Source organism: Acartia tonsa, chromosome 3 (assembly GCF_053477335.1).
Source record: "Acartia tonsa isolate MP-2025a chromosome 3, ASM5347733v1, whole genome shotgun sequence".
In the NCBI taxonomy this organism is placed as follows: Eukaryota; Metazoa; Arthropoda; class Copepoda; order Calanoida; family Acartiidae; genus Acartia; species Acartia tonsa.
In genome coordinates this window covers 55,950,590-55,973,178 of record NC_137262.1, presented here as the reverse complement: position 1 = coordinate 55,973,178, position 22,589 = coordinate 55,950,590, and the positions used below count along the sequence as shown (strand labels likewise).

The 22,589-nt window shown below is 30.1% G+C and overlaps 1 protein-coding gene across 1 annotated transcript in view; it reads right to left on the bottom strand.

Annotated features, from left to right (window-relative positions):
* GlcT (ceramide glucosyltransferase) overlaps positions 1 to 22,589 on the bottom strand; it is a 144,743-nt gene that overhangs the window by 79,489 nt on the left and 42,665 nt on the right. The window contains exons 2-4 of the mRNA XM_080154608.1: positions 18,483 to 18,573; positions 17,851 to 17,904; positions 5,156 to 5,215 (exon numbers count right to left, since the gene is read on the bottom strand). Coding sequence (XP_080010734.1) covers positions 5,156 to 5,215; positions 17,851 to 17,904; positions 18,483 to 18,573 — 205 coding nt within the window. The remainder of the gene's footprint in view (positions 1 to 5,155; positions 5,216 to 17,850; positions 17,905 to 18,482; positions 18,574 to 22,589) is intronic.

Below are 22,589 nucleotides of genomic sequence, written 5' to 3'. Positions count from 1 at the left end.
CACCAAAAAATCCATACTTAAAGAATATTATTTGTAACTGGCAGAAATGGTAATATTACAAGCGTGACAGGTTTAATTGAAGTTTTTTTGAAGCTTTGTGTAACAACTGTGAAGGAAATTACAGTCTGTATGTGGTTTGGGAAAAAACGAATTTTCATATAAAAGCATGTCAACTTTAAATTCAAAATTACTCCTCCTTTTAATAGGTAGCACTATTATGATATAGATAAACTAATACAAACCGTTGAGTTATAGTTTTGTTAAGAAATAAGTCAAATTAAAAAAAAGAAAAATAGACAAATAGAAGTCAAGGACGTCCAAGTTTATCATTTTTTTTTCTGGGTGGGGAATAAAATTAGGGCTTTCAAAGCTTTGGGGTAATCTAATGTTTTACAAAACTTTAATCCCCCCTCTTACTTTTTGGGGATCACCCCTTTATCCCCCCCCCCAAACTTGGACGATATAAGTTTTATTTTTTATTTCCTTTCTCTCAAAATGATTAGAATTGTTTTAATTTATGTTCAAGTATTAGAATTTTCGGTTTAAATCAGGTTTTTGTATTTCATCACCTGGTAAAGGGACAGGGAAACATTTTATAAAACATAATTCAATGTACTTTTAAGGAGGTTTGTCATCTTTAAATAGTAAAAGGTCCATTTAGGTAGTTAACAAAACTGGTTTTAATCTTATAATTTTCCATTTATTAATACGATAAGATAAATAACTACTATTAACTAATCTCTTTTTTTCGAATACTTTTCAGTGCTTTGGATCTTATTTAAAATGTAAATGTTTTAATCTTAAGGTTTACACAGCTTATAATTCTCAGTTTATGCATTCATCAACATATATATTTTGCATTTTTAGTAATGCAGCTACTTTTAGCTATACAATTGAATGTCTAGTCGTCAGCGGTTTTAAGACTTAGGATAAATTTTAAATCATCCAGAGGTGTATTATACTCATACAAATCATTTGCAGATCCCCGCTTTGGCTTCAGAAAAAAATGTCCAAAATCGACCCACCCTAATAATTAATGCTGCACTTATTATAAATACAAAGGTCCTTGTTAAAACTAAGGATTACATTCAAAGTTTTTAGACTAGTTTCATTCAAATATTTTTTTAATACTATGAATATTTAGTGAATTACATATTTTGTACACAATCCAAATGTAAGTTCTTAATAAACGGAATTGAAGAATCGGATATACCGTTGCAGCACCACAAAATTCTTCAGAAAAAAATCCTTTTAACAAGGATGACAACATCCATAAGTGGCGAACGTTAAAAAAATCCTGGCTGATACAACGGACAAAGTGAGTTATAGAGTAGTTTAGAACTTGCCTACTGACTGCAACGTTTAACAGACAACCAACCCTTTGATTGCATGACCCTAATATTAAATCCTAATCTGTTAAGTCTGTTAATTGGCCAAGACATTCTATCTTTTCATTTACTTAACGCGCCTATCAGTATGGTATATTTTTGACGTTATGTTGAGTTAAGGGGGGGTTTTTAATGCAACCATCTCGTAATCAATGATTAAATGGCACTTAGAATTCGAATTTCGAACTGAAATTTTGCACGAATAATCTCCACATAATACTTTTTGTCACTCAAAAACCTTATCAAACGGTTCTAGCCGGTAGCTGTTGGTACTAGAAATTTAAAAAATGGTTAATGCTATTTAACATAAATTAAACCAAAAATATGTTTTAAAATGTAGATTCCTAAGTAATTAATGTTGAATTTGCCCTGAAAATAGGCAAAAAACGGCTAAACGGCTGAGCCGCCAGCCGTTAATTTTCCAACTTTTTGTTCGATTTAGGGAAAAAAACCTACCAAGGATTACTCATGAAAATTTTCAGATCGAAATTCGAATTCTAAGTGCCATTTAATCATTGATTACGAGATGGTTGCATTAACCCCCCCCCCCCCCCCCCTAGCGAAAAAAGACTGGAAATAATACTTATAAAGAAGCTACGCATAAATATAAAAAGTTATTATTGTCATCTTTTTCAAGTTTTGTAAGGGGGTTTGTTATATCCCAATATTATATTAGATTTGACGTCAATAGATCCTAGTAGTCAGGGAGAAGGGATAGGTTAATAGGATTTAAATTGTGTTTTTCCAAAAATTGTCTGAAATAAAAAAAGCCAGGAAGCTAAAGGACTCCGGGAGGGCTGTTTATTACACTAGTCCCAGAAGTTTTACAATAGCATTTTCTTATTCGTTAGTGCAAAAACTCTGGGAAATTTTATTGAATTTTGATTGATTGGTTGGTTTATTAAGTTGTGTGTCCAAACGTTCAACCACCAATTGTAATCAAGAGAAGGGGTAATTTTATGCGTCATCATTAGAGATGGGCATCTATTTATCGCCTATTGTCTTATCCCTTTAGATCCCTGCAGAGGAATACTACAATTTTAGAATTTTTTAGAATACCTTTCCTTCTATTCCCTGGCAGTGACTATTCACTTAAAAGCAAATATCTTTCTCTTTTGTAACACTTAGAAGGATTACAGGGAGAGGACATTAGAAGAAAAATTAATCTGCCTCCCAAAATTCATGAATTAAATCTTGGTATCGTTGGATTTTCAGGTAGGATGAAAGGGTTTATTAGTTATTAATCGCATCGTATTATAGAGGGCTTAATCCGCAGATATTAAAATAAAAAATGATAACAAAACTAGTTTTTATTTTATTATCAATTTTTAATATTCGTGGAAAATTGTCTATAATACGATGCAATACATAATTTTTTTAAATGGCTGGGAAAGGGTTATAATTCAGCAGATATTAATCGGTTTCGAAACCACACTAAAATGATTTTAACTGCTATTATCTTACCCTTCCCTGAATACTGAGGAAAAGAAAAATCCATTCATACAATTTTTACAATACTTATTTCTTGGTAAATACAGAAGAGATATTTTAACTCAAGAAAAACTAATTTGCATCCAGTCAAATTTAACTTAGTGTTCAATATCTAGGAGGGGGGGGGGGGGGTATTGGACTGTTTATTACACTAGTCCCAACAGTTTCATAAAAACCTTTCTTATTCGTTGTCTTAACAACTTTGGGGGCATTCATTGAATTTAGATTGGTTGGTTTATGAAGTTGAGTTTCCATACTTTTCAACAACTTGTTTTGTCATAAGTCATTAATTCATTTAGTTTAAAAAATGTGAAGAGAGAAAGAAATTTTCACTAAACTAGTGAAAGAGAAAAAAGGGAAATAACAGAAAAACTTGGAATTTAAATTATTTTATTTAAAAGCTTTGTATGCTCTGAAAAACTTTTTTTTGCAAAAAAAATGACATTTAAAAATGTTAGTCATGAAAAAAAAACAGTTATAAAGGCTAAAATCAAAGTTATCATTTATCTTTTTATCACTCTAAGCAAATAACGATAAGTCATTATATACAAAGACGTAATCTTTTCTCTTACAAGTCCACGTTTGAAAAACAAAGCTGTTCTTCATTTAGGGTGTCCGTCCTTATGTCATTTTTGGCTCTTATAATCTAACTATCAGAATCATTATCAATCCAATCTTTGTATAAAGATTCCAGTATCGATTAGGTAAAGTTTTAAAAAGCATTTCGAAACCGAATCGTGGCTACTTGAATTTTGAAATAGTACTTACAAGTACTATAAAGAACTATTTTGAGTTATTTTATGAAATGTTGTTACCTTGTTAAATTAGTGATTAAGTAAATATCAAAATTGAACTTAAAAGCTTAATTATTTTCAAAGATTAGGATATAAATGTGAAAAATTTTAAAGTAGAACAAAGCAGACAATGATTTGTTAAAGGCTAGAAAATTGACATCTAGAAATCCACTGTAAAAGATTTCATATACACACTAAAAGAAACTTAAGCATATTCATATGACGTAGGTATTTTTTTTAATGAACCTTAAGGTATAAGACAATGGACGATAAATTAATTTACATCCATAATGAATATAAACAAATTTCCCTCTTCTATAGATTAAATAAATTGGTGTTTGGACAGTGATACTTTGAACAAACCATTCGAGTTAATCAAAGTAACCAAACATTTGAAGCTAACGAATAAGAGAACGTGTTATGTTCTAGTATAATTTACAGCAAAATGACCCCTCACTCCCGGCTATAGTAGCTAATGTCTTATTAAAAACAGCTTTGATGATTTCATAAGGTTGAATATGTGCAAATTTTAATTCATTCCAATAAGTTAAAACTCAACCTTTATAATATTTTGTTCATTAATTTATATTTTTTTCTTGAACTCAACAAAAAAGTATCTTTTGTATATTGCTATTTGTAAAGTAGGTAATGTTTGATTGTGTTTGAACGTTTCTAATTGTCTTATTAGTAGATGGTGCCAAATATTGACAATATAAACATTATAATATTATATTATATAATCTTTTCATTATATATGGTGAATAAAACCATGTATTTGATAGTTTTATACCTATTAACAATTTTCGTTGAATAGTTGCTTTGCCCCAAGAGGTAAGAAAAAGATATAATTCACCAAAAAATTAATTTTCGTTTAATGTAAGGGGGGTTTGAATTTCTAAATTACTCCCGCCATTAATAGCATAAAACCTACCCTGTACCAACTAATATTTCACTAGACACACAAACATACATCCAGCTACTTTAAGGCAGAGAGTGAGGGAACATTGGGCTGTTTATTACATTAGTTCCCTAAGTTTTATAATAACGCTTTCTTATTTGTTGGCTTACCAACTTTGAGTACTTTTATTGAATTTTGATTGGTTGGTTTATTTGAGTTGAGTGTTCAAACGTTTCAATCACTAATTGTAATTTACAAAATGGGTGCTTTTTGTATCATCATAAAGGATGTACATCAATTTACCGGCCATTGTCTTATCCCTTTAGATCCCTGACTTTAAGGACTAAATCATAACACTAATGTTTTGAAACGTAGACAATGGACGATAAACTAATGTACACAATTATGAATAAACAGAATAACTTCTTCTGTTAATTGAAAGTTTTAGTTTAAAAGTTTAGACACTTCTAGTTTGTAATTAACAAATGAAAAATCAAGTCAAGTACCCATAGTTGTTGAGCCAACGAATAAAATAACATGTTATAAAACTTTGGGTACCAGTGTCCAAAGTGTAAAATATTTACCTTTACAAGAGCATATGTTTCTGAATCTTCAACTTCTTGTATACAAAATAACAACTCATACTGAAATAAAAAATAATAGTTAATAATTAGAGGATAGATAAATACAGTAACATGATGTCTGTCTGTGCGTATGTGTCTGTCTGTAGCTTTAGATCTCGCCAACCGCTTGACCGACATGGTTCTCCTTTACAGTGAAGCTTATTACAGGTTTTGAAGGTTTATAACTATTTTGTAGGATGATATCTCTACCCATTTGGAAAGTTGAGCGTCGACTTTCATTCCATCTGATACCCCTAGAGGCGTAGCTGTTATCTATAATACAAAGTAAAATGATGTCTGTCCGTCCGTCTGTCTGTCCGCCCCTTAAGATCTCGGTAACCACTGAACCGATCGGATTCTACTCTTGAGGGAATATAGCTACTGGTCCTGTGGTGGTTTTAGGCTATTTTCTTGGGGGGTAGGACACCCCCAACCCCCCAAAAAACAAAGAAATCTCCCCATTTTTTTTTTGCTGAAGATTTCCTTGGTCCTTTTACGAATTTTGCCAAAAAAATTTTTTGATCACCTCTTGGGTCAAAGCCCCTAGAGGCTAGGGGCGAAGCCGCTAGTTAGTAGATAAATTAATACATAGTTAATTTTGTGGATAGACATTATTAAAGTTAATTGTAAATAAGGACCTAAGAACAAGTGCTGCAAAATCTAAAATTAAAATCTAACTTGAACTGAATGAAATGATCAAAAACATAAAATACTTTATTTAATTTGAGCGCTTTAGTCTTTTAAAGAGAAAAAAAAGTGTTCTTTCTTTTGTACTGTAAAGTTTATCGTTATTTAACCTGTTGACAAAAAAAAACATTATTGTATAGGTATTGTAAAATACTTAATAAAAAAACATAAGGGTATGACGCAATTTCATTATAACTAATCCAATATTCCTTAATTTACACAATGTAAAAAAAACTTTTGTACTTAAGGATGAATAATATACGTGGATACTATGACAGGAGAAAAATTGTTGTCAATTTAGGTTGCTAACTATACCTCATTTATTGGTAAGTTCGTTTATCCAGTAAGAGGGGAAGGAATAGGTTAAAGGGGGGTAGGGCTGAGATCGTTCTTTTATTTATTTCACGGTTTACTTTATTAGAGTACATGATAATCTGGTGTAACATCCAAATAATAATAAATCTATTTTTTCTACTTAAAAGCACAAAAGATAGATTGGTCTTAAAATTTATGAAATGCCCAAACATTTGTACATTTAGGCTATTTAAAGGTTTCAGGAAGGGATAGGACAAAGCTAGATACACCCAATATTTCCTCCCAATAAGTACAAACTACAAGAGACAAACATTCAGCTATTTATCCATTGTCATACCCCTGTAATTTACCTAGACCTTACGTTTAGGCCAATTCCTACAACAATTCCTTCTTTTGTATTGGTTTTCAATTGTTAAATGTTCCAGATGTTTCTTTACACCAGCGAAAAAAGGAGCCCAAAAAATATATTTTTTCGAAGGTAGTTAGTTATACATATTGATAAAATTACAACATTCTATTTTAATCGATATATTTTTCTTGGATATTACACCAGATTAACATGTACTCTAATAAAGTGAAGTTTGTAGTTGGCTAAAATAACAATCCCCTTATCCAAAGACTTTACCCCATCCACTACCCTCCTACTGAATGAACGAACTGACCAATAAATGATGTCAATATTAAGAAGCTAAGTTTTTCTAGCAAATATTGTATGTAATGTAAAAACATATACAATATAAAATGTATTGTTGTGGGTCTGATGTAAAAACTTTATAGCATAATGTGTGGGCGTTTGGGGCGGGTTGTTTGCAGGATGTCAGGGATATATCAATGTAATTTTATTATATAATTCAATATATAATAGTTATTCATCGCATTGTATTATAGACAGCTTTCCGCGGATATTACAATTAAAAATTATCAGATTAAAACCAGTTTTGTTACCAAGAGGGGCTTTTTATGCTTTTTATTTTAATATTTTGTAATACGATGCAAAACATGATTTTCAATATATCTTCGATATGGATATGTCTTTTTTATCATAGTCTATCCCGCTAACTATGGTATTTACAGAAAGGAAGGGGACATTAGGCTGTTTAATACACTAGTCCCTAAAGTTTTATGATAACATTCTCGTATTCGTTAGCTTAACAACTCTGGAAACTTATTGAATTTAAATTGGTTGGTTCATTAAGTTAAATGTACAAACGTTTCAACCACTAATTGTAATCTACAAAAGAAATAATTTTGATGTACCATCATTGGGGATGTACATCAATTTATCGTGCCAGTGTCTCAACCCTTTAGATCCCTGGGTAGTTATGTTTATATGTTTAATTTGGTTGGTTAGCTCTCAACTGTAATTATTGGGCGTTATTATTTTTTTTTGTTAATTATATTGCTTTAGCAATTATGTAAATTATTTCTATTTTAAGCTTACACCTACGTAATTGATTAATCAATATAAAAAAACAGTACATTTTTTTTTTCAAATAAGGAATTAAATCAAAATTTTAAAAACTGAAAAAAACTCTACAACGTATAGATGTATAATCCAGACAACCTGGCCAAGTGGTGGAGACCCTTTTCGTCTGCTTTCTGTTCCTTTTAAGGAACTGTGTTTATATTTCCGAGGCTGTTAGCTGATATCAAGACCCAACACAGTTATGGAATCTCAACGACAAAGATTTTTTTATCCAATCTTGACAAGTTAGGTATTTTTTGAAAGAGGAATATATATAGAAAACGCCTATGAAAATTAGAAAATCCACAGAAATCATATTTGCAAGTTATTTGCAAAAATCTGCAATGCTAATTTGCAAAATTAATTTCATGCCTTAAATGACTTATTTAGAAAAAATCTTTTTATGAAATGTGTTTATTTATAAGTTTAGAACATACTTAGGGCAAAAAAAATTTCTATAGTGTTACTTTTTTCACCTTATATATGAAAAAAGCAGTTTCTCACATTTTATGATAAAAAAAAAGGTATAGGAACAAAAAATATGATTTTTCTTGATGTAAACACAATAATTGGCATAAAATCTATCGTCCTAAATGTAAAAATCAGATATAGAATCCTTTTTAGAGCTAATATAGTGCAAAAAGTAACCAAGACATTTTTGCAAAGTATGAAAATCTGAAGAAAATAGTTCTTTTTGCTTTTGATATACATATCAGATAAATGTATATAAAATTAGTGATTAAAAACTATAAAACATGTTATAAGTTTTTTCAACACTGTCATTGATTAAATTGCACTTTTAGGTTTAAGAATTACCGAAGTAGTGCATAAAAACTCTTTTTATGATGTAATTAAACAAAATAAATGCCAAAAAACCAACTACAAAATGGTCTACTGCATTATAAAAAACGCCTAATTGTTGATTTGAATTTATTTTGTTCAATAACTTAATAAAAAGAGTTTTTATGTGCTACTTTGGTAATAAGTAAACCTAAAAGTGCATTTTAATCAATGATAGGATTGAAAAAGTTATAACTTGTTTTATAGTTTTTGATCACTAATTTTATATATATTTATCTGATATGTATATCAAAAGCAAAAAGAACTATTTTCTTCAGATTTTCATACTTTGCAAAAATGTCTTGGTTACTTTTTGCACTATTTTTGCTCTAAAATGATTCTATAATATCTGATTTTTACATTTAGGATGATAGATTTTATGCCAATTATTGTGTTTACATCAAGAAAAAACATATTTTTTGTTCCTATACCTTTTTTTATCATAAAATGTGAGAAACTGCTTTTTTCATATATAAGGTGAAAAAAGTAACACTATAGAAATTTTTTTTGCCTTAATTATGTTCTAAACTTATAGATAAACACATTTCATAAAAAGATTTCTTTTTGAATAAGTCATTTAAGGCATGAAATTAATTTTGCAAATTAACATTGCAGATTTTTGCAAATAACTTGCAAATATGATTTCTGCGGATTTTCTAATTTTCAACAGCGTTTTCTATATATATTCCTCTTTCCAAAAATACCTCACTTGTCAAGATTGGATAAAAAAATCTTTGTCGTCAAGATTCCATAACTGTGCCAACAAAGAGTCGGCACAGAGTTCCCGTGAGTTGAGTTACATATCGTGCTTTCTCTATTGTTAGTAGCGAAGCTACTCTATAATTCGAAATGTCCGTCCGTCCGTCCGTCTGTCCGTCCGTCTGTCCGTCCGTCCGTCTGTCCGTGTAAGACAGAATAGGGGAAACGTGATTTTCTCAGCTCCTATTAAAGATAGACAGCTGAAATTTTTTGACAGCATTCCCATTATTAAGGAGCACAATTAACTATAAAACATCAAGGGCGGTCGGACCCCTTTTTAGCAGGTTTTAGGCTATTTTTGTATGTTTCACATTTTTCTCCATATCTTCAGTGTTTATGGTCCGATTTTCAAAATTTTTTCAGTTATTGATATCAAAATTAAATTTCCTGTCGTTTACAGAAAACAACCATGACGGCCACACTGCCATTTTGCAGGTTTTAGGCTATTTTTGTATTTTTCACATTTCCACCATATCTTCAGTGTTTATGGTCCAATTTTCAAAATTTTTTCAGTTATAGATATGAGAATTAAATTTCCCGTCGTTTAAAGAAAACATCCATGACGGCCAGACTGCCTTTTTGCAGGTTTTAGGCTATTTTTGTATTTATCACATTATCCTCCATATCTTCAGTGTTTATGGTCCGATTTTCAAAATTTTTTCAGTTATAGATATCAAAATTAAATTTCCCGTCGTTTAAAGAAAACAACCATGGCGGTCAGACTGCCTTTTATCAGGTTTTTGGCTATTTTTATATGTTTTAAATATTTCCCCATATATTTGGTGTTTTTGGTCCAATTTTCAAACTTTTTTGGGATAAATACACTTTAAATCTACTTTTACGTATTTCCATCCACGATTTTTTGTGCTTCGCTACTTATGGATGTTGTCATCCTTGTTTTACTTTAAGTCGTAAATCATTCATTTTATGGAAATATGGAAATGGACACTTCAATATAAATAAAATATTTGATATATATAAAGGATAAGGAAAAATGTGCAATTTGAGATATTGAGATATATTTATTGTATTTCATATCAAACAATAATCTTTTTATTTTTCACATGTGATTTAGAGCAGGGATCTAAAGGGATTAGACAATGGCCAATAAATTGATGTACATTCCCAATGATGATACACAAATTCTGTAGATAAAAATTTGTAACTGAAAGGTTTGGACACTCAACTTAATGAACAAACAAACAAAATTCAATGAAAGTCCCCAAATTTGTAAAGCAAACGAATAAGAAAACGTTATTATAAAACTTGTGGGACTAGTGTAGTAAACACCCCAATGTTTTCTCCAACCCTGGATTAGATGTATATTTTTTAACGATGATAAAATTGGATTCAACGCTTATTTTTGCTTATAAGTGTGTTTTGGTTTATTGAAGAGTGTTTATTATTATTAATATCCAATTCACGTGTTAGCTTTCTTCATAATCGTTCCATTTGAATCAGGAATCTTAAGGGATAAGACAATTGACGATAAATTAATGAATTCCTAATTATAATAAATAAAATTAATTTATTTAGACTAATATTAATGGTAAAAAAGTTTGGACACTGTTTTTCTAAACCCCTAATTTTAAGTCCAACAAATGGAAGAACTTTAATTTCCAGTCTATTGTCCTTTACCATCGTAATTTTAAGAGGTTAAATTAACAGAATGATAGTTTCTTTTTAGAACCTAAGAGAAAGTTTAAACATTTGAATGAAAAAACTATTAGAAGGAATTATATTGTAGATAGATTCAATAACACCTGCCCCATATCCTCACATGTTAACTCTTACAATATATTCACGTTTAATGACAATAACGGCTTCGCCCCTATAGGCTTCTAAAGGCGGGGGGAGTCGACCCCCCCCTCCTTATTTCAATCATAGTTTTAAAAAGAAAAATTTCGGTAACCTTATAAGGAGGAACTTGGATATTTCTCTTGGGAGGGTGGTAGTACCCTTTTCCATTATAGTTATAAACCTTCCCAGGACCTATGGGAAGCTACATTGTAAATGAGAACATAGACGGTTCAGCGGTTAGCAAAATCCACATAGAGATCCTGTTACTTTTATATAAGGATAGTACAATCAATAATATATTATGCATTTTTATTTACTCTATTGATTCAAAGCTTTTAAAGTCAACCAAAAATAAAAATAAAATTTTGTGGATTTTTCATGTTGTTTCATAAAATTGTTCACGTGTACCAACACATTTCTAATTTGAGACTAAATGCAGCCACCTCCATATAATGAAAATTAATCAGTTTTCCTACTTTTTTTTACGGATAGAGACAAGAGATAGTGGGGAAAAATGTACACTTACTTTAAGTATCAAATAAAAATCCTAAAACAACCCTCCCCCCCATCCATAATTTTAATTTATTTCAAAATAAGGGGGGGGGGGTGGTTCACTGTTCGACAAGAAACTTTGAGTCCGTCCTTTTCGATTTTATAATTTATCCGCAGTAGGCCTATCCATGTCTTTGTTAGCCTGTGCAAATTATTTTAATGTCTGATATTAAAGTCATTTTTGTGTGTTTAAAATGAGGATTTGACAAATTATTTTTACAGTTGATGCATTAGACTGTATTTTTTCTACTAAAATTAGCGAAAATTCTATATAATTCGAAATGTCTTCTGTCCGTCAGGAATGGAATAAGGTAAACGTTAATTTCTCGGCTACTATTGAAGATACACGGCTTAGTGTCCAGTATAAAATAAAATTTTTTAAACGTCTGTCGGAAAAGCTATACACCCCAAATTACGAGAAACAAAATTATTCCTTCTTTATATTTAATTATTGGTTAAAAGCTTTGTACACATCGGGTTGTTAAAACCCAATTAAGATTCAATAAATCTTAAGCACACGAATAAGAGATCGTGTTCCAGTATAAATAAAAGTTAAATGTCTTGTCTACTACCTCCATGTGGACAGACTATTTAATTTTGCATAGTCTCTTGTTGTCAAATACTTTGTTACAGTCAAACTGCTGTTAATTTAAAACTAAAAGTACGACGGTTTTCTTATTTATTTTATTTTGTTTAATCACAGTTTAATATAGGCTTAGGCTTGCCTGTAACTGTTTTGTGATTGTCTACAATTTCAACAATCTAAATGAAATGATGTTTCCTGTAACCTTGTATTTAAATATGTCAAAAGAAATGGATATATAACATACATGGATATTATAACAGGGAAAAATTTTCGTCAATTTATGTTTCTAACATGAACATCACTTATTGGTCAGTTCGTTGATCCAGTAGGAGCTACAAGTTTCACTTTATTAGAGTACATGATAATCTTGTGTTAAATCCAAGTAATAATAAATCCATTGTGAAAAATTTACATTAATTTTCCTTGTCTCGGATTTAAAGGTTAAAAGTTAACAACAATTTTCTTTCCGATATTTGTATAAAATATTTAAAACAAAATAGAAATGCAACAATCTTAATATTTAATTGGAAAATAGCAAATAAATTATTGTTTTATTATACTAATAAATAAAGTAGTAAGGTTTTTTGTCTGAAGCATAATATTTCATTTACTACTTTTTAGAAAAGCTTAACATGGGGTTCTGAATAGTTTTAGACTAATTTCTGCTCTATCCCTACCCCATTGATCAATTCAGTGCACCTAGATGCTAGGGTTGCAGCCGCTAGTAATAGAAAATAGTAATAAAATCATAGTTTTTTTGAATGAAAAAAAAAACGGAAAAGATAATTTAGCATGAAGATAATCAAATAAACAAATAATTTTTTTTCTGTCTTTCTAATGGATATATATTATGAGAAAATTGTGTCAATTAATTTAGGTTGGTATCATGGATATCATTTATTGGTTAGTTATTTCATCCAGTAGAAGAGGAGAGGATAAGGTAAAGGGGGTAGATGAGTAGTTTCGTTATTTTAGCCCAATACGAGTTTCACTTTACTAGAGTACATGAAAATCTGGTGTAACATCCAAGTAATAATAAATCCATGTCTCTCTGATCAGGTGTCTATACACAATATTATCTTAATTATAAATTCTATTAATAACAAGGATGACAAATTTCTATTAGAAGAGAATACCAAAAAATCATGAATGGACATAAAGCAGATGTCAGGTACTAATAAATCATGAATATATTTACATAAACAAAATCACTGGACAAACATACCAAGTTTATTATATTACATTATTATTTTTATGAAGGTTCAGGTGTTAATAAAATGTAGATACTTTTACTAATTAATCATGTTAATTAAGTTTTAAAATGTTAAAATACTACAGTCTGTATTCTGTTTCTTTTATGAAGTCTTATGTTCAGGTGTTTAATAAAATACTTTTATACTTATTATTCATTCATGTTAATTAAGTTTTTAAAAATGTAAAAACGTACTAGTTTTGTCTAGTTTATAAATTAATTTACTAAAATTAAGAAAAGATTCAAATATTTTTTTTCTTAATGTTAATAATCTTTAAATCAAGTGAAAGGATTTTGTATTGTTTGATTTTTCCATTACAATTTTTCTTATAGAAGTCTATTAAAAGGCAAATATATAAAGGGATAAGACAATGCTCGGTAAATTAATGTACATCCTCAATGATAATACCCAAAATTAACTCTTCAGTAGATTACAATTAGTTGTTGAAACTTTTGGACACTCAATTTAATAAACCAACCATTAAAATTCAATAAAAGTTCCCAAAGTTGTTAAACCAATGAATAAGAAAACGCTATTATAAAACTTTGGGGACTGGCGTTATAAACAGACCAATGTACCCATACCTCCCTCATTAAACGGTAAAATTATTTTCAGTAAAATGAATACTCCATTATCTTACAAAAAAAATAGTTTTCAAAAAATGATTTTGTTGATGAATCTAATATTTATTGGTCTAATTCACGGTCAAGAAACAATAACAATATATCCTTGATTGACCATGTTCTCTAAAAACTGCCAGCCAAAATATATAAATCATAGAGAGAGTAAAGAATGGGCTGTTTATTACACTAGTCCCTAAAGTTTTATAATAACGTTTTCTAATTCATTGGATTAACAACTTTGGGATCTTAAGTTGGGTGTTCAAAAGTTTCAACCACCAATTTTAGTCTACAGAAGGGGTAATTTTGTTTATCATTATTGAGGATGTACATCAATTTATCGGCCATTGTCTTAACCCTTTATATCCTTGATTTTTTAAGTATAAAATATTAACAAATACGGGTTAATTTGATCTAATGTAATAAATATTTTAGAATTTAGTAGATTATTAGTTTGAAGGCGAAAAATCAAGAATTTTGAGGTTAAAAACAATGAAAATCTTAATGATGTTAAACTTCAATAACCCTTTTCTGATTGAAACTATTAGTTGAAAAGGTTGTACACTTTCAAGTTAAACCAACAATTCAAGTTTTAAGCTAACAAATAAAACATGTTTTATCAAACTTAAGGCAGCAGTATAAATTTCAGTCTTCTTAAAAAAGAACTAAAATTAAATTGGAGATTGAGAACACATTTTTCTACAAAAATTCTTAAACAATTTAAAGACAACCAAAGGCAGAATTTCTCGTCTAATTTCCCTTCTAAATAACCTAGATTTTTGTACTTTAAACAAGAGAATTTCTTCTTTTATGTAACCAGAATATAATCTTGATATTTTGCTATAAAGTAATATTATCAACATTGTATAAAGAATGAGATTGACCCACATTATTGCGAGGGACGAACCTATGGACATGGACTGACATTTGGAAAGTTTATAGAATATTAGCGCGGCGCTTGAAATTAATTACATACATACATAAATACATACATTACATTTTTTCAAAGATGATTTAAAATGATTTCTTAAACAGTAAATCATGTACAACATCGTATTAGAGACAATTTTCCATGAATATTGAAATACAAATCTTAAAATCAATACTAGTTTTGTTATTCCGGACCTTCGGCTCCTCGGTGCTAACAAAACTGGCTTTAATCTTCATTTTAATATCCACAAAAAAAACTATCAATAATTATGGTGCGATAAATAACAAATAACCTATCCTCATAATTAAACCCGTTTATCATCTTTAATACCCTTAAACCTGCCCAAGGACGAGTTGAAGACTTCAGGATTGATAAGCCATAACATGATTATATATGTTTTGGTAAAAGTTTCCCTGTCCCTGACGGACAGACGGACAAATGGCTGGACAAATTTTTTTTTTCCTATCCCAGTCTTAGTTTCCAGAAATTTGTTAAGCATTTTTTCCTCTAAAGTAAGGAAATTCTGCTAAATATTGAATGATTTTACAGTCAATATTTCAAGTTTTTAGGATAAATTGAAATTGAATAGAAATATATTTTTTTTCTCTCATTATTTTTAAAAATTGTAAACAGTTTCATTCATTTATTTTGAAATGAATTGAAAATAAGGAGGAGGTAGTCTTTCGTTTGTTTATTTATCAATTTAGGTTAGATAAGGTTATATCGAATAGGTTATCTCCGAAGCGTTAGAGAAACTCAGGTAAAGGTCCCGCAGGGGTTAGACATATGAAAAAACTGCCCCCTCCTTGATTTGATTCCAAATAAGAAGAGAGATATCAGTGCTCGATAGTAACTTTGAGGGAAAGCATTAATATGCACCCCTAAAGAAGAAAATTTATGAATAGGACATGAGTGGTTTATTTTAAAATCATGATACACATGGATAACAATATCCTTGTAAGAATCCCTATAAGGAATAATATATACATTTGTATTTGTATTTTGTACAATTATGTTCTTGTACAAAGTCTGCAAGAAAGTTGTTAGATGGATAGTACACCATGAGTATTTTGTTTTATAATTATGGGAACAAACACATGTATATTAGACTTAGCTCAGAAAAATATACCAAAACTTTTTTCCTTCTCCTTCTAAAATTTATATTCATTTTATATCTTCAATCTTAATTCTGCATTGAATCATTGGGTATCAGAATAAAAAACAACTTATAGACAACTCGAATTTTGATTATTAAAATAAAATTGGAGATATTAGCTAAATTGCTGGGAAGGTGGGGACATTGGACTGTAAATTTATACTGGTACCCAAAGTTTTAAATTATAACCACCATTTTTATTCAATTTTAATTGGTTGGTTCAAAACTATTACCTATTTTCCCAAATTTTTTATTAATGGAACGGTAATTTGGCTGTAGTCCGTTTCGTGGTAACGCCCCTTAAAGGGCGATTCGTCGTATTTTCAAAATGGCTTTTGATTATTTTGATAATTGGTTATTTTAGGTTAGGTTAGGTTATATTGGGTTAGGTGATTGCCCCGCAGGGTTAGCTCCCCTCGCAGGGGCTAGAAATATGAGAAAAGCTGCTGTTAAGATACGTAGAAACGCTTCTTAAGGGGCGTTGCCACGAAAGGGACTATACCAGGTAATTTTGTTTATTATAATAGTAAATCAATTTGTCTTATCCCTTAAGATCCCTGCATGAATAGTATCTAAGTTTTGTCTATTGTGTTTGTATAGTATATGCATAAAAGAACAAGAAAGCAGAAAAATGCAGAAGAAAAGTATTTATTCTTCCCCCTCTCTTATGTTTATTTTCTCAATACAAGTAAGCTAAAAGTTAAAATAGCCAAGAAATAATATTTTTCTTTTGTTTAAAGATTAATTTTGATGATAAACAAAATTACTCCCTCTGTAGAACAAAATTTTTGCTAGTTTGTACAAACCAATCAAGTATCATTAAAGGTACCCAAAGTTTTTAAGCGAAAAAATGAGATAATGTACCAGTATAATTTACAGTCCAATATCCCCTCCCTTCCTGGATTAATATACAATGATTTTATAAATTTAGGATTCACAATGTTTTTTCTCAGTGTTGCTTTGAAGCCGATTAATATCCGGTGGATTAGAACCGGTTCTAATCATGTATACTGTATAGCATAATATTACAGACGAATTAATTTCCACGAATATTAAAGTAAAAATCATAAAATTAATACCAGTTATTTTAGCCCCAAGTGTCCGAAAGTTTTAATCTTAAAAATTTCATTTTAATACCCACGGAAAGCTGTCTATAATACGATGCGAGAAATAACTATTGTTGTTGTTGAAATGTGTGGACACCTTTGTTTACCTAGTGGTGATTAAATACTGCAGTCTTTACAAACTAAACTCTTCAGATTTTAGTTATTCTTACAATTTTTTACCTATACTTTGCCATGAAGTTTCATAATGTTTGTCAGATATACTTTTTGGGGATTGTTTACATGCGATGTCTTTGATTTAAAGTGATTGTTTCTCAAATTGTATAAAAAGTTTTAAAATGAATGAAAATAAGGGGGAGGGTGGTTTTTCCCTTTTCTTAACCTATGCTGGAGGATTTAACTCTACCTGGTCTATATCTGCGATGCCCTAACCCTATGGGGGTGCCCAGTACCCATTATAACCTAACCTAACCTGACCTAGTTATTACCAAACCTACTAAAATCTATATTCATTATTATAAATTTTTATTATTTATTTTAAAAAAAGTATTTTAGCCATTCCCAACAACATGAACACAAGGAAAAAGATTAAGCAAATAAAATATTCAAATACTCCTGTTTGACTCACCTTAGAATATTTTAATTTGAAGAATGTTTCTAAGTTTTCTGTGAGAATTTCCTGGATAATTTAGCACAATCAGAATAAAAGCTTTCCGGAAATATCTACAGGGCAAAGTAGATGTGAAATGGAATTAAAAACAGTAACTTTCAATAAAAACTTGTCTTACACTTCATTGTGTGGAGTAAAAGAGTCTTAAAATTCATTTTAAAAAGTTTTACGTTTAATCTATATATTAATACCTGTGTTGTTTGAAAATTCCCGCGACAAAATAACACTAAAGCTTTGTTGTCATTTTAGATTCAAAATTAAGCTTAAAGATGATTCCCCTAATCATAACATACCCGCATTTTCTATGACATCTATTATAGCATTCATTTAAACGAGAAAATCAAGCTATGCTGTGATCGTTCTTTTAACTAATAGAGCATCTTCAAAAATTAATCTATAGGTCTGTTTTAAATATTTTTTCCTTCATAAAATTTGAATATTTTTATTCAATTCTTTTTTTCAGTATAGCTTAGAACCGGTTAAATTCCGGAAGAAAATAGGAGCCATACTGGAAACAGTTTTTCGTACATATTACATGCTTAATTTGACTTAATTTTTTTTTAAAAGTTTTTCTTCAGATTGTGTTCCTGAGATTGATATAAAGGTTTAATGATGGACACCCCATCCAGATCAGCTGTTTCTGGATCAGGCAGGTCTACCTTCCGGTGCAGCTTCCAATACCTGCAATAAATAGATAGATTGTTAGATATGTAGATGGATAGATAGATATCATTTTGTTCCAATAATATTTTTCCCTAAGTTTGTCTTTCATCAGGGAGGGAGGGGGCAATAGGCTGTTTATTACACTAGTCCCCAAAGTCTTATAATAAAGTTTTCTTATTCGATGGCTTGACAACTCTAGGAACTATTATTGAATATAGATTAGTTGTTTCATTAAGTTGAGTATCCAAACTTTTCAACCACTAATTGTAATCTACATAAGGGGTAACTTTGTGTATAATAATTGAGGATGTACATCAATTTATCGACCATTGTCTTATCCCTTTATATCCCTGGTGTTTAATAGTATAACAGGTCTCTCCCTCTGCCAAAAACTCGTGTTCACTAATCAGCTAAATAATACAAATTATCTTTACACACCACTAGAAGAAAGGAGGGAATACGGATAAAGAGATAATTATTAAGTCAACAGGGATAATAATTTTAATTATTGGCGCAGCTATTAGAAACATAAAATCATTAACAAATATACACCTAAAAGTGCAACTTTTTTAATATGAAATTCAGGGAAAAAGAAATTTTGGACTGTTAATTACATTGGTACTCAAACTTTTATAGCAACAATATTAAACTTGGCTCAAGGACCTTGGGTACTTTTACCTATTGAATTTTTATTGGTTGGTCACAAACTATGAAACTTAAAGCAGTCGTAGAGTATTGTCCGACCGCTAATGATTTATAATGCTTACAAATACCCTATGGTCATGGGAATCTACACAAAAAAGCAGCTTTACCATTAGAGTAAAACACTAGACGGAGAAAAGGTTAAATAACTGTATTTCCCCATCGCAACCACCTTGAGGAACCTTTCTATTGGGTTATTAAAAATTCACCATTGGTGTCGCTTATATTAACACAGCCAAGTAGCAGAAAATAATTTGGAAGCAGACAAAAGAGTTCTTTGAAAAATGAAGGGAGGTAGTTGTCTGTATATACATCTATACTATAGATCTATTGCTTTACCTAAATATCTTTATTATAGAGGAAACGGGCTAATAATAAAAAACTGTTGCTATTTGTATAAGGTTTATAATATGTAATATTATTTTAAAAATACTTTTTGAACATATTTATAAATCTAAAAACTTACATCTTTATTCCCTAAATGAAAGAAACATTGGGGTGTTAAGGGAAAATATTGATGAGTAGCCAAATTTATGACAAAAAGATCAAAGCAAACATTAGGAACTTTTTCCCCCATTAACATCGTTTATTATTTTCTTACAAAAATCATAAAAACAAGGATGACAACATCCATAAAAGCAAATTACTAAAACGGAAGGACAAACGGAAATTAACACTTGTATAGTTTCTGAACTGAATAATCAGAATATAAAAGTATAAGAGTCGAAGCAAAACTGTAAGCAAAACGGCTTGATACAGGATAATGTTTATGAACTTTTAGGACTTGCTTATAGAGTTGCTTCGCTTATAAAATTGTTCTTTGTTGTCCCAGGAATCAATATACCAAAAATCAGATCAAACGGATAATTAGATCACATAAAAATTTGTTGTTAAAAAAGTAGAAAAATCAACATGTTTAAAATGGACGTACGGACATTCTGGTAATGATTATAGAGTTGCTACGCTTTCTAAATCGTACCTAACTACTACAGGAATCACCATGTAAAGTTTGAAATCGATAGGACAATTCTGACATGCCTAAATTAACGAATAAAAGCTATCTATCTCGGACGAACGTACGGACGGACCGACCCTAATTATAGAAATGCTTCGCTTTTAAAAATCATTAAAAGAAATTAAAGAAAAAACATGAAATCTAATGAAACAAGCAAATACAGAATATCTAATCTGCAGGGGGTTTTGCGTTAGTCTTAGACCTTTTTGTATAAGGTATTACTGCTGATTTAAAATATTTTTCCAAATCGAAGATTGTCACAGAATCATTTATAATCAAACTTACATTTATTTCTCAATAGTGTTTATACATTTTACTATTTGAAACTTATAATATTAATATACTTGATTCGTGTATTAAATCATAAACACTATACCTATGTATTTTAACAAGCAAAGCCCCTCTATAACTTTTTTTATATTAGTACATATATTAATTCTTATTTCTATAAGTTAAAGAAATCCATGTTAAAATAACTACCTATATTTCTTGGAATTTTTAGGAATAACTTAAATTCTGTCTTTTTATGTTATTTCAATGCTGCGCTACTAATGTAATTCATACTTTTAGCTATTGTTCAATATTGTCAGTATTGTGTAAACATTTTTTATCTCTTCTTTCACACTCATTCTAGACAATTCTTTATCTTATCAATTCAAGTAAAAAATGGTCCTAGACCAGTGCCATTTGCTTTTTACCTCAAGTAATTTTCATTAATTTGATTTTCCTTATAATATAAATAACAAGGACAACTATGTTCTAAGTAATGCATCAAAAAAAGCTAAGTAATATTAGTAAAAGATTGCAGTTTTAAAAACTTTAGAAACTCATTATGCCAATGGCAAACTTAATATTCTAGGGGTTTGACAAAGTAATAAGTCCTACTCCAATTTTCAATCTGCTAAAGGGGTAATTATGTTGATCATAATTGGGAGGATGATTATTTTTTTTCCATTGTCATATCACTGTAATATTACAACTGGGAAAACATCATGGAAGGGAGGAGACATTGGGCTGTTTATTACACTAGTCCCCAAAGTTTACAATAACTTTTTCTTATTCATTGGCTCAACAACTTTTTTGAATTTTGATTGGTTCATTAAGTTGAGTGTCCAAATATTTCAACCACTAGGTGTAATCTACAGAAGTGGTTATTTTGTGTATCATCTTTTGGGATGTACATCAATTTATCGGCAATTGTCTTATCCCTTAGATCCCTGGAAATTATAGAACATTTCAAGAAATGATATTTTAATTTTCATAATACTTGGCAGAATGAAGAAGGTTGGGTGGAAATGACCCCCCCCCCCTTCCTGTACTACCTAAATAAATAGATTAGGATTAGTTTAAAGTTTTGAAATGAAATTACGTATCAAAATTGTGAGCACCAGTTCTATGAACTGTATAACAGGAATTTAGGGCTAGATAAATGGCGATTAAATAAATCTAGACCCCTTTTAACCCCAATATCTAATGTTAGACTTCAAACATTGAACGTTGGAATGGTAGAAGATTTATTTTATCATATTGGTATCTAACCAGAATAGCCATTCCTTCTTTGAGTGTAATAATTTTAAATTTTTAAATAATTTTAGTATCAAGAATGGATGTAGAATATAAGTAGATATTATAACAAGGGAAAAATTGTCGTCAATTTAGGTTGCATGGAACTCATTTATTGGTCAATTCGTTCATCCATTAGGTAAGGAGGGGTTGTGGTAAAGGGGGTATCGTTATTTTAGCCCGCTACAAGTTTCACATTATTAGTAGTAATATATCTATTCCATCAAGGGAAGTATATCCTAAGCGTTTTGGTCTGTCCCGAAGGATCTCACTAACCGCTGAACCCATATTGTTCTCCTTTACAGTGAAGCTTCTTATAGGTCCTGGGAAGGTTTTAAACTACTTTTTGGAAGGGTGTCTTCAACCCTCTTCCCCCCAAAAAATATTTAATTTAGTCTTTTGAAACTCAAATTTAAAATGGGATGAGTTCGACTTTTCCCCCTCCTACCTTAAGTGCCCCTAGAGGCTTCTAGGGGGCGTAGCCGCTAGTACTTAATAAATTCATAGAGCCAACTAAACTTTAGAACTACAAATTTTAAATAAGAATCATCTAGGGAGGAAAGCGCAGAAAATAGTCTCAAACCGTCCCAGGGAACTTTGTGGATCTTTCATAAATTGGAAAAACCAATCAGTTAAGTATTTACAGAAATCTTAACATACAAACCAAATAACCTTACTTTTTTATACGATTACACAAGTAAGAAAGGTTTTGCTAATAAATAAGCTAAAAATAAATAAAAACTATGGGTTAAAA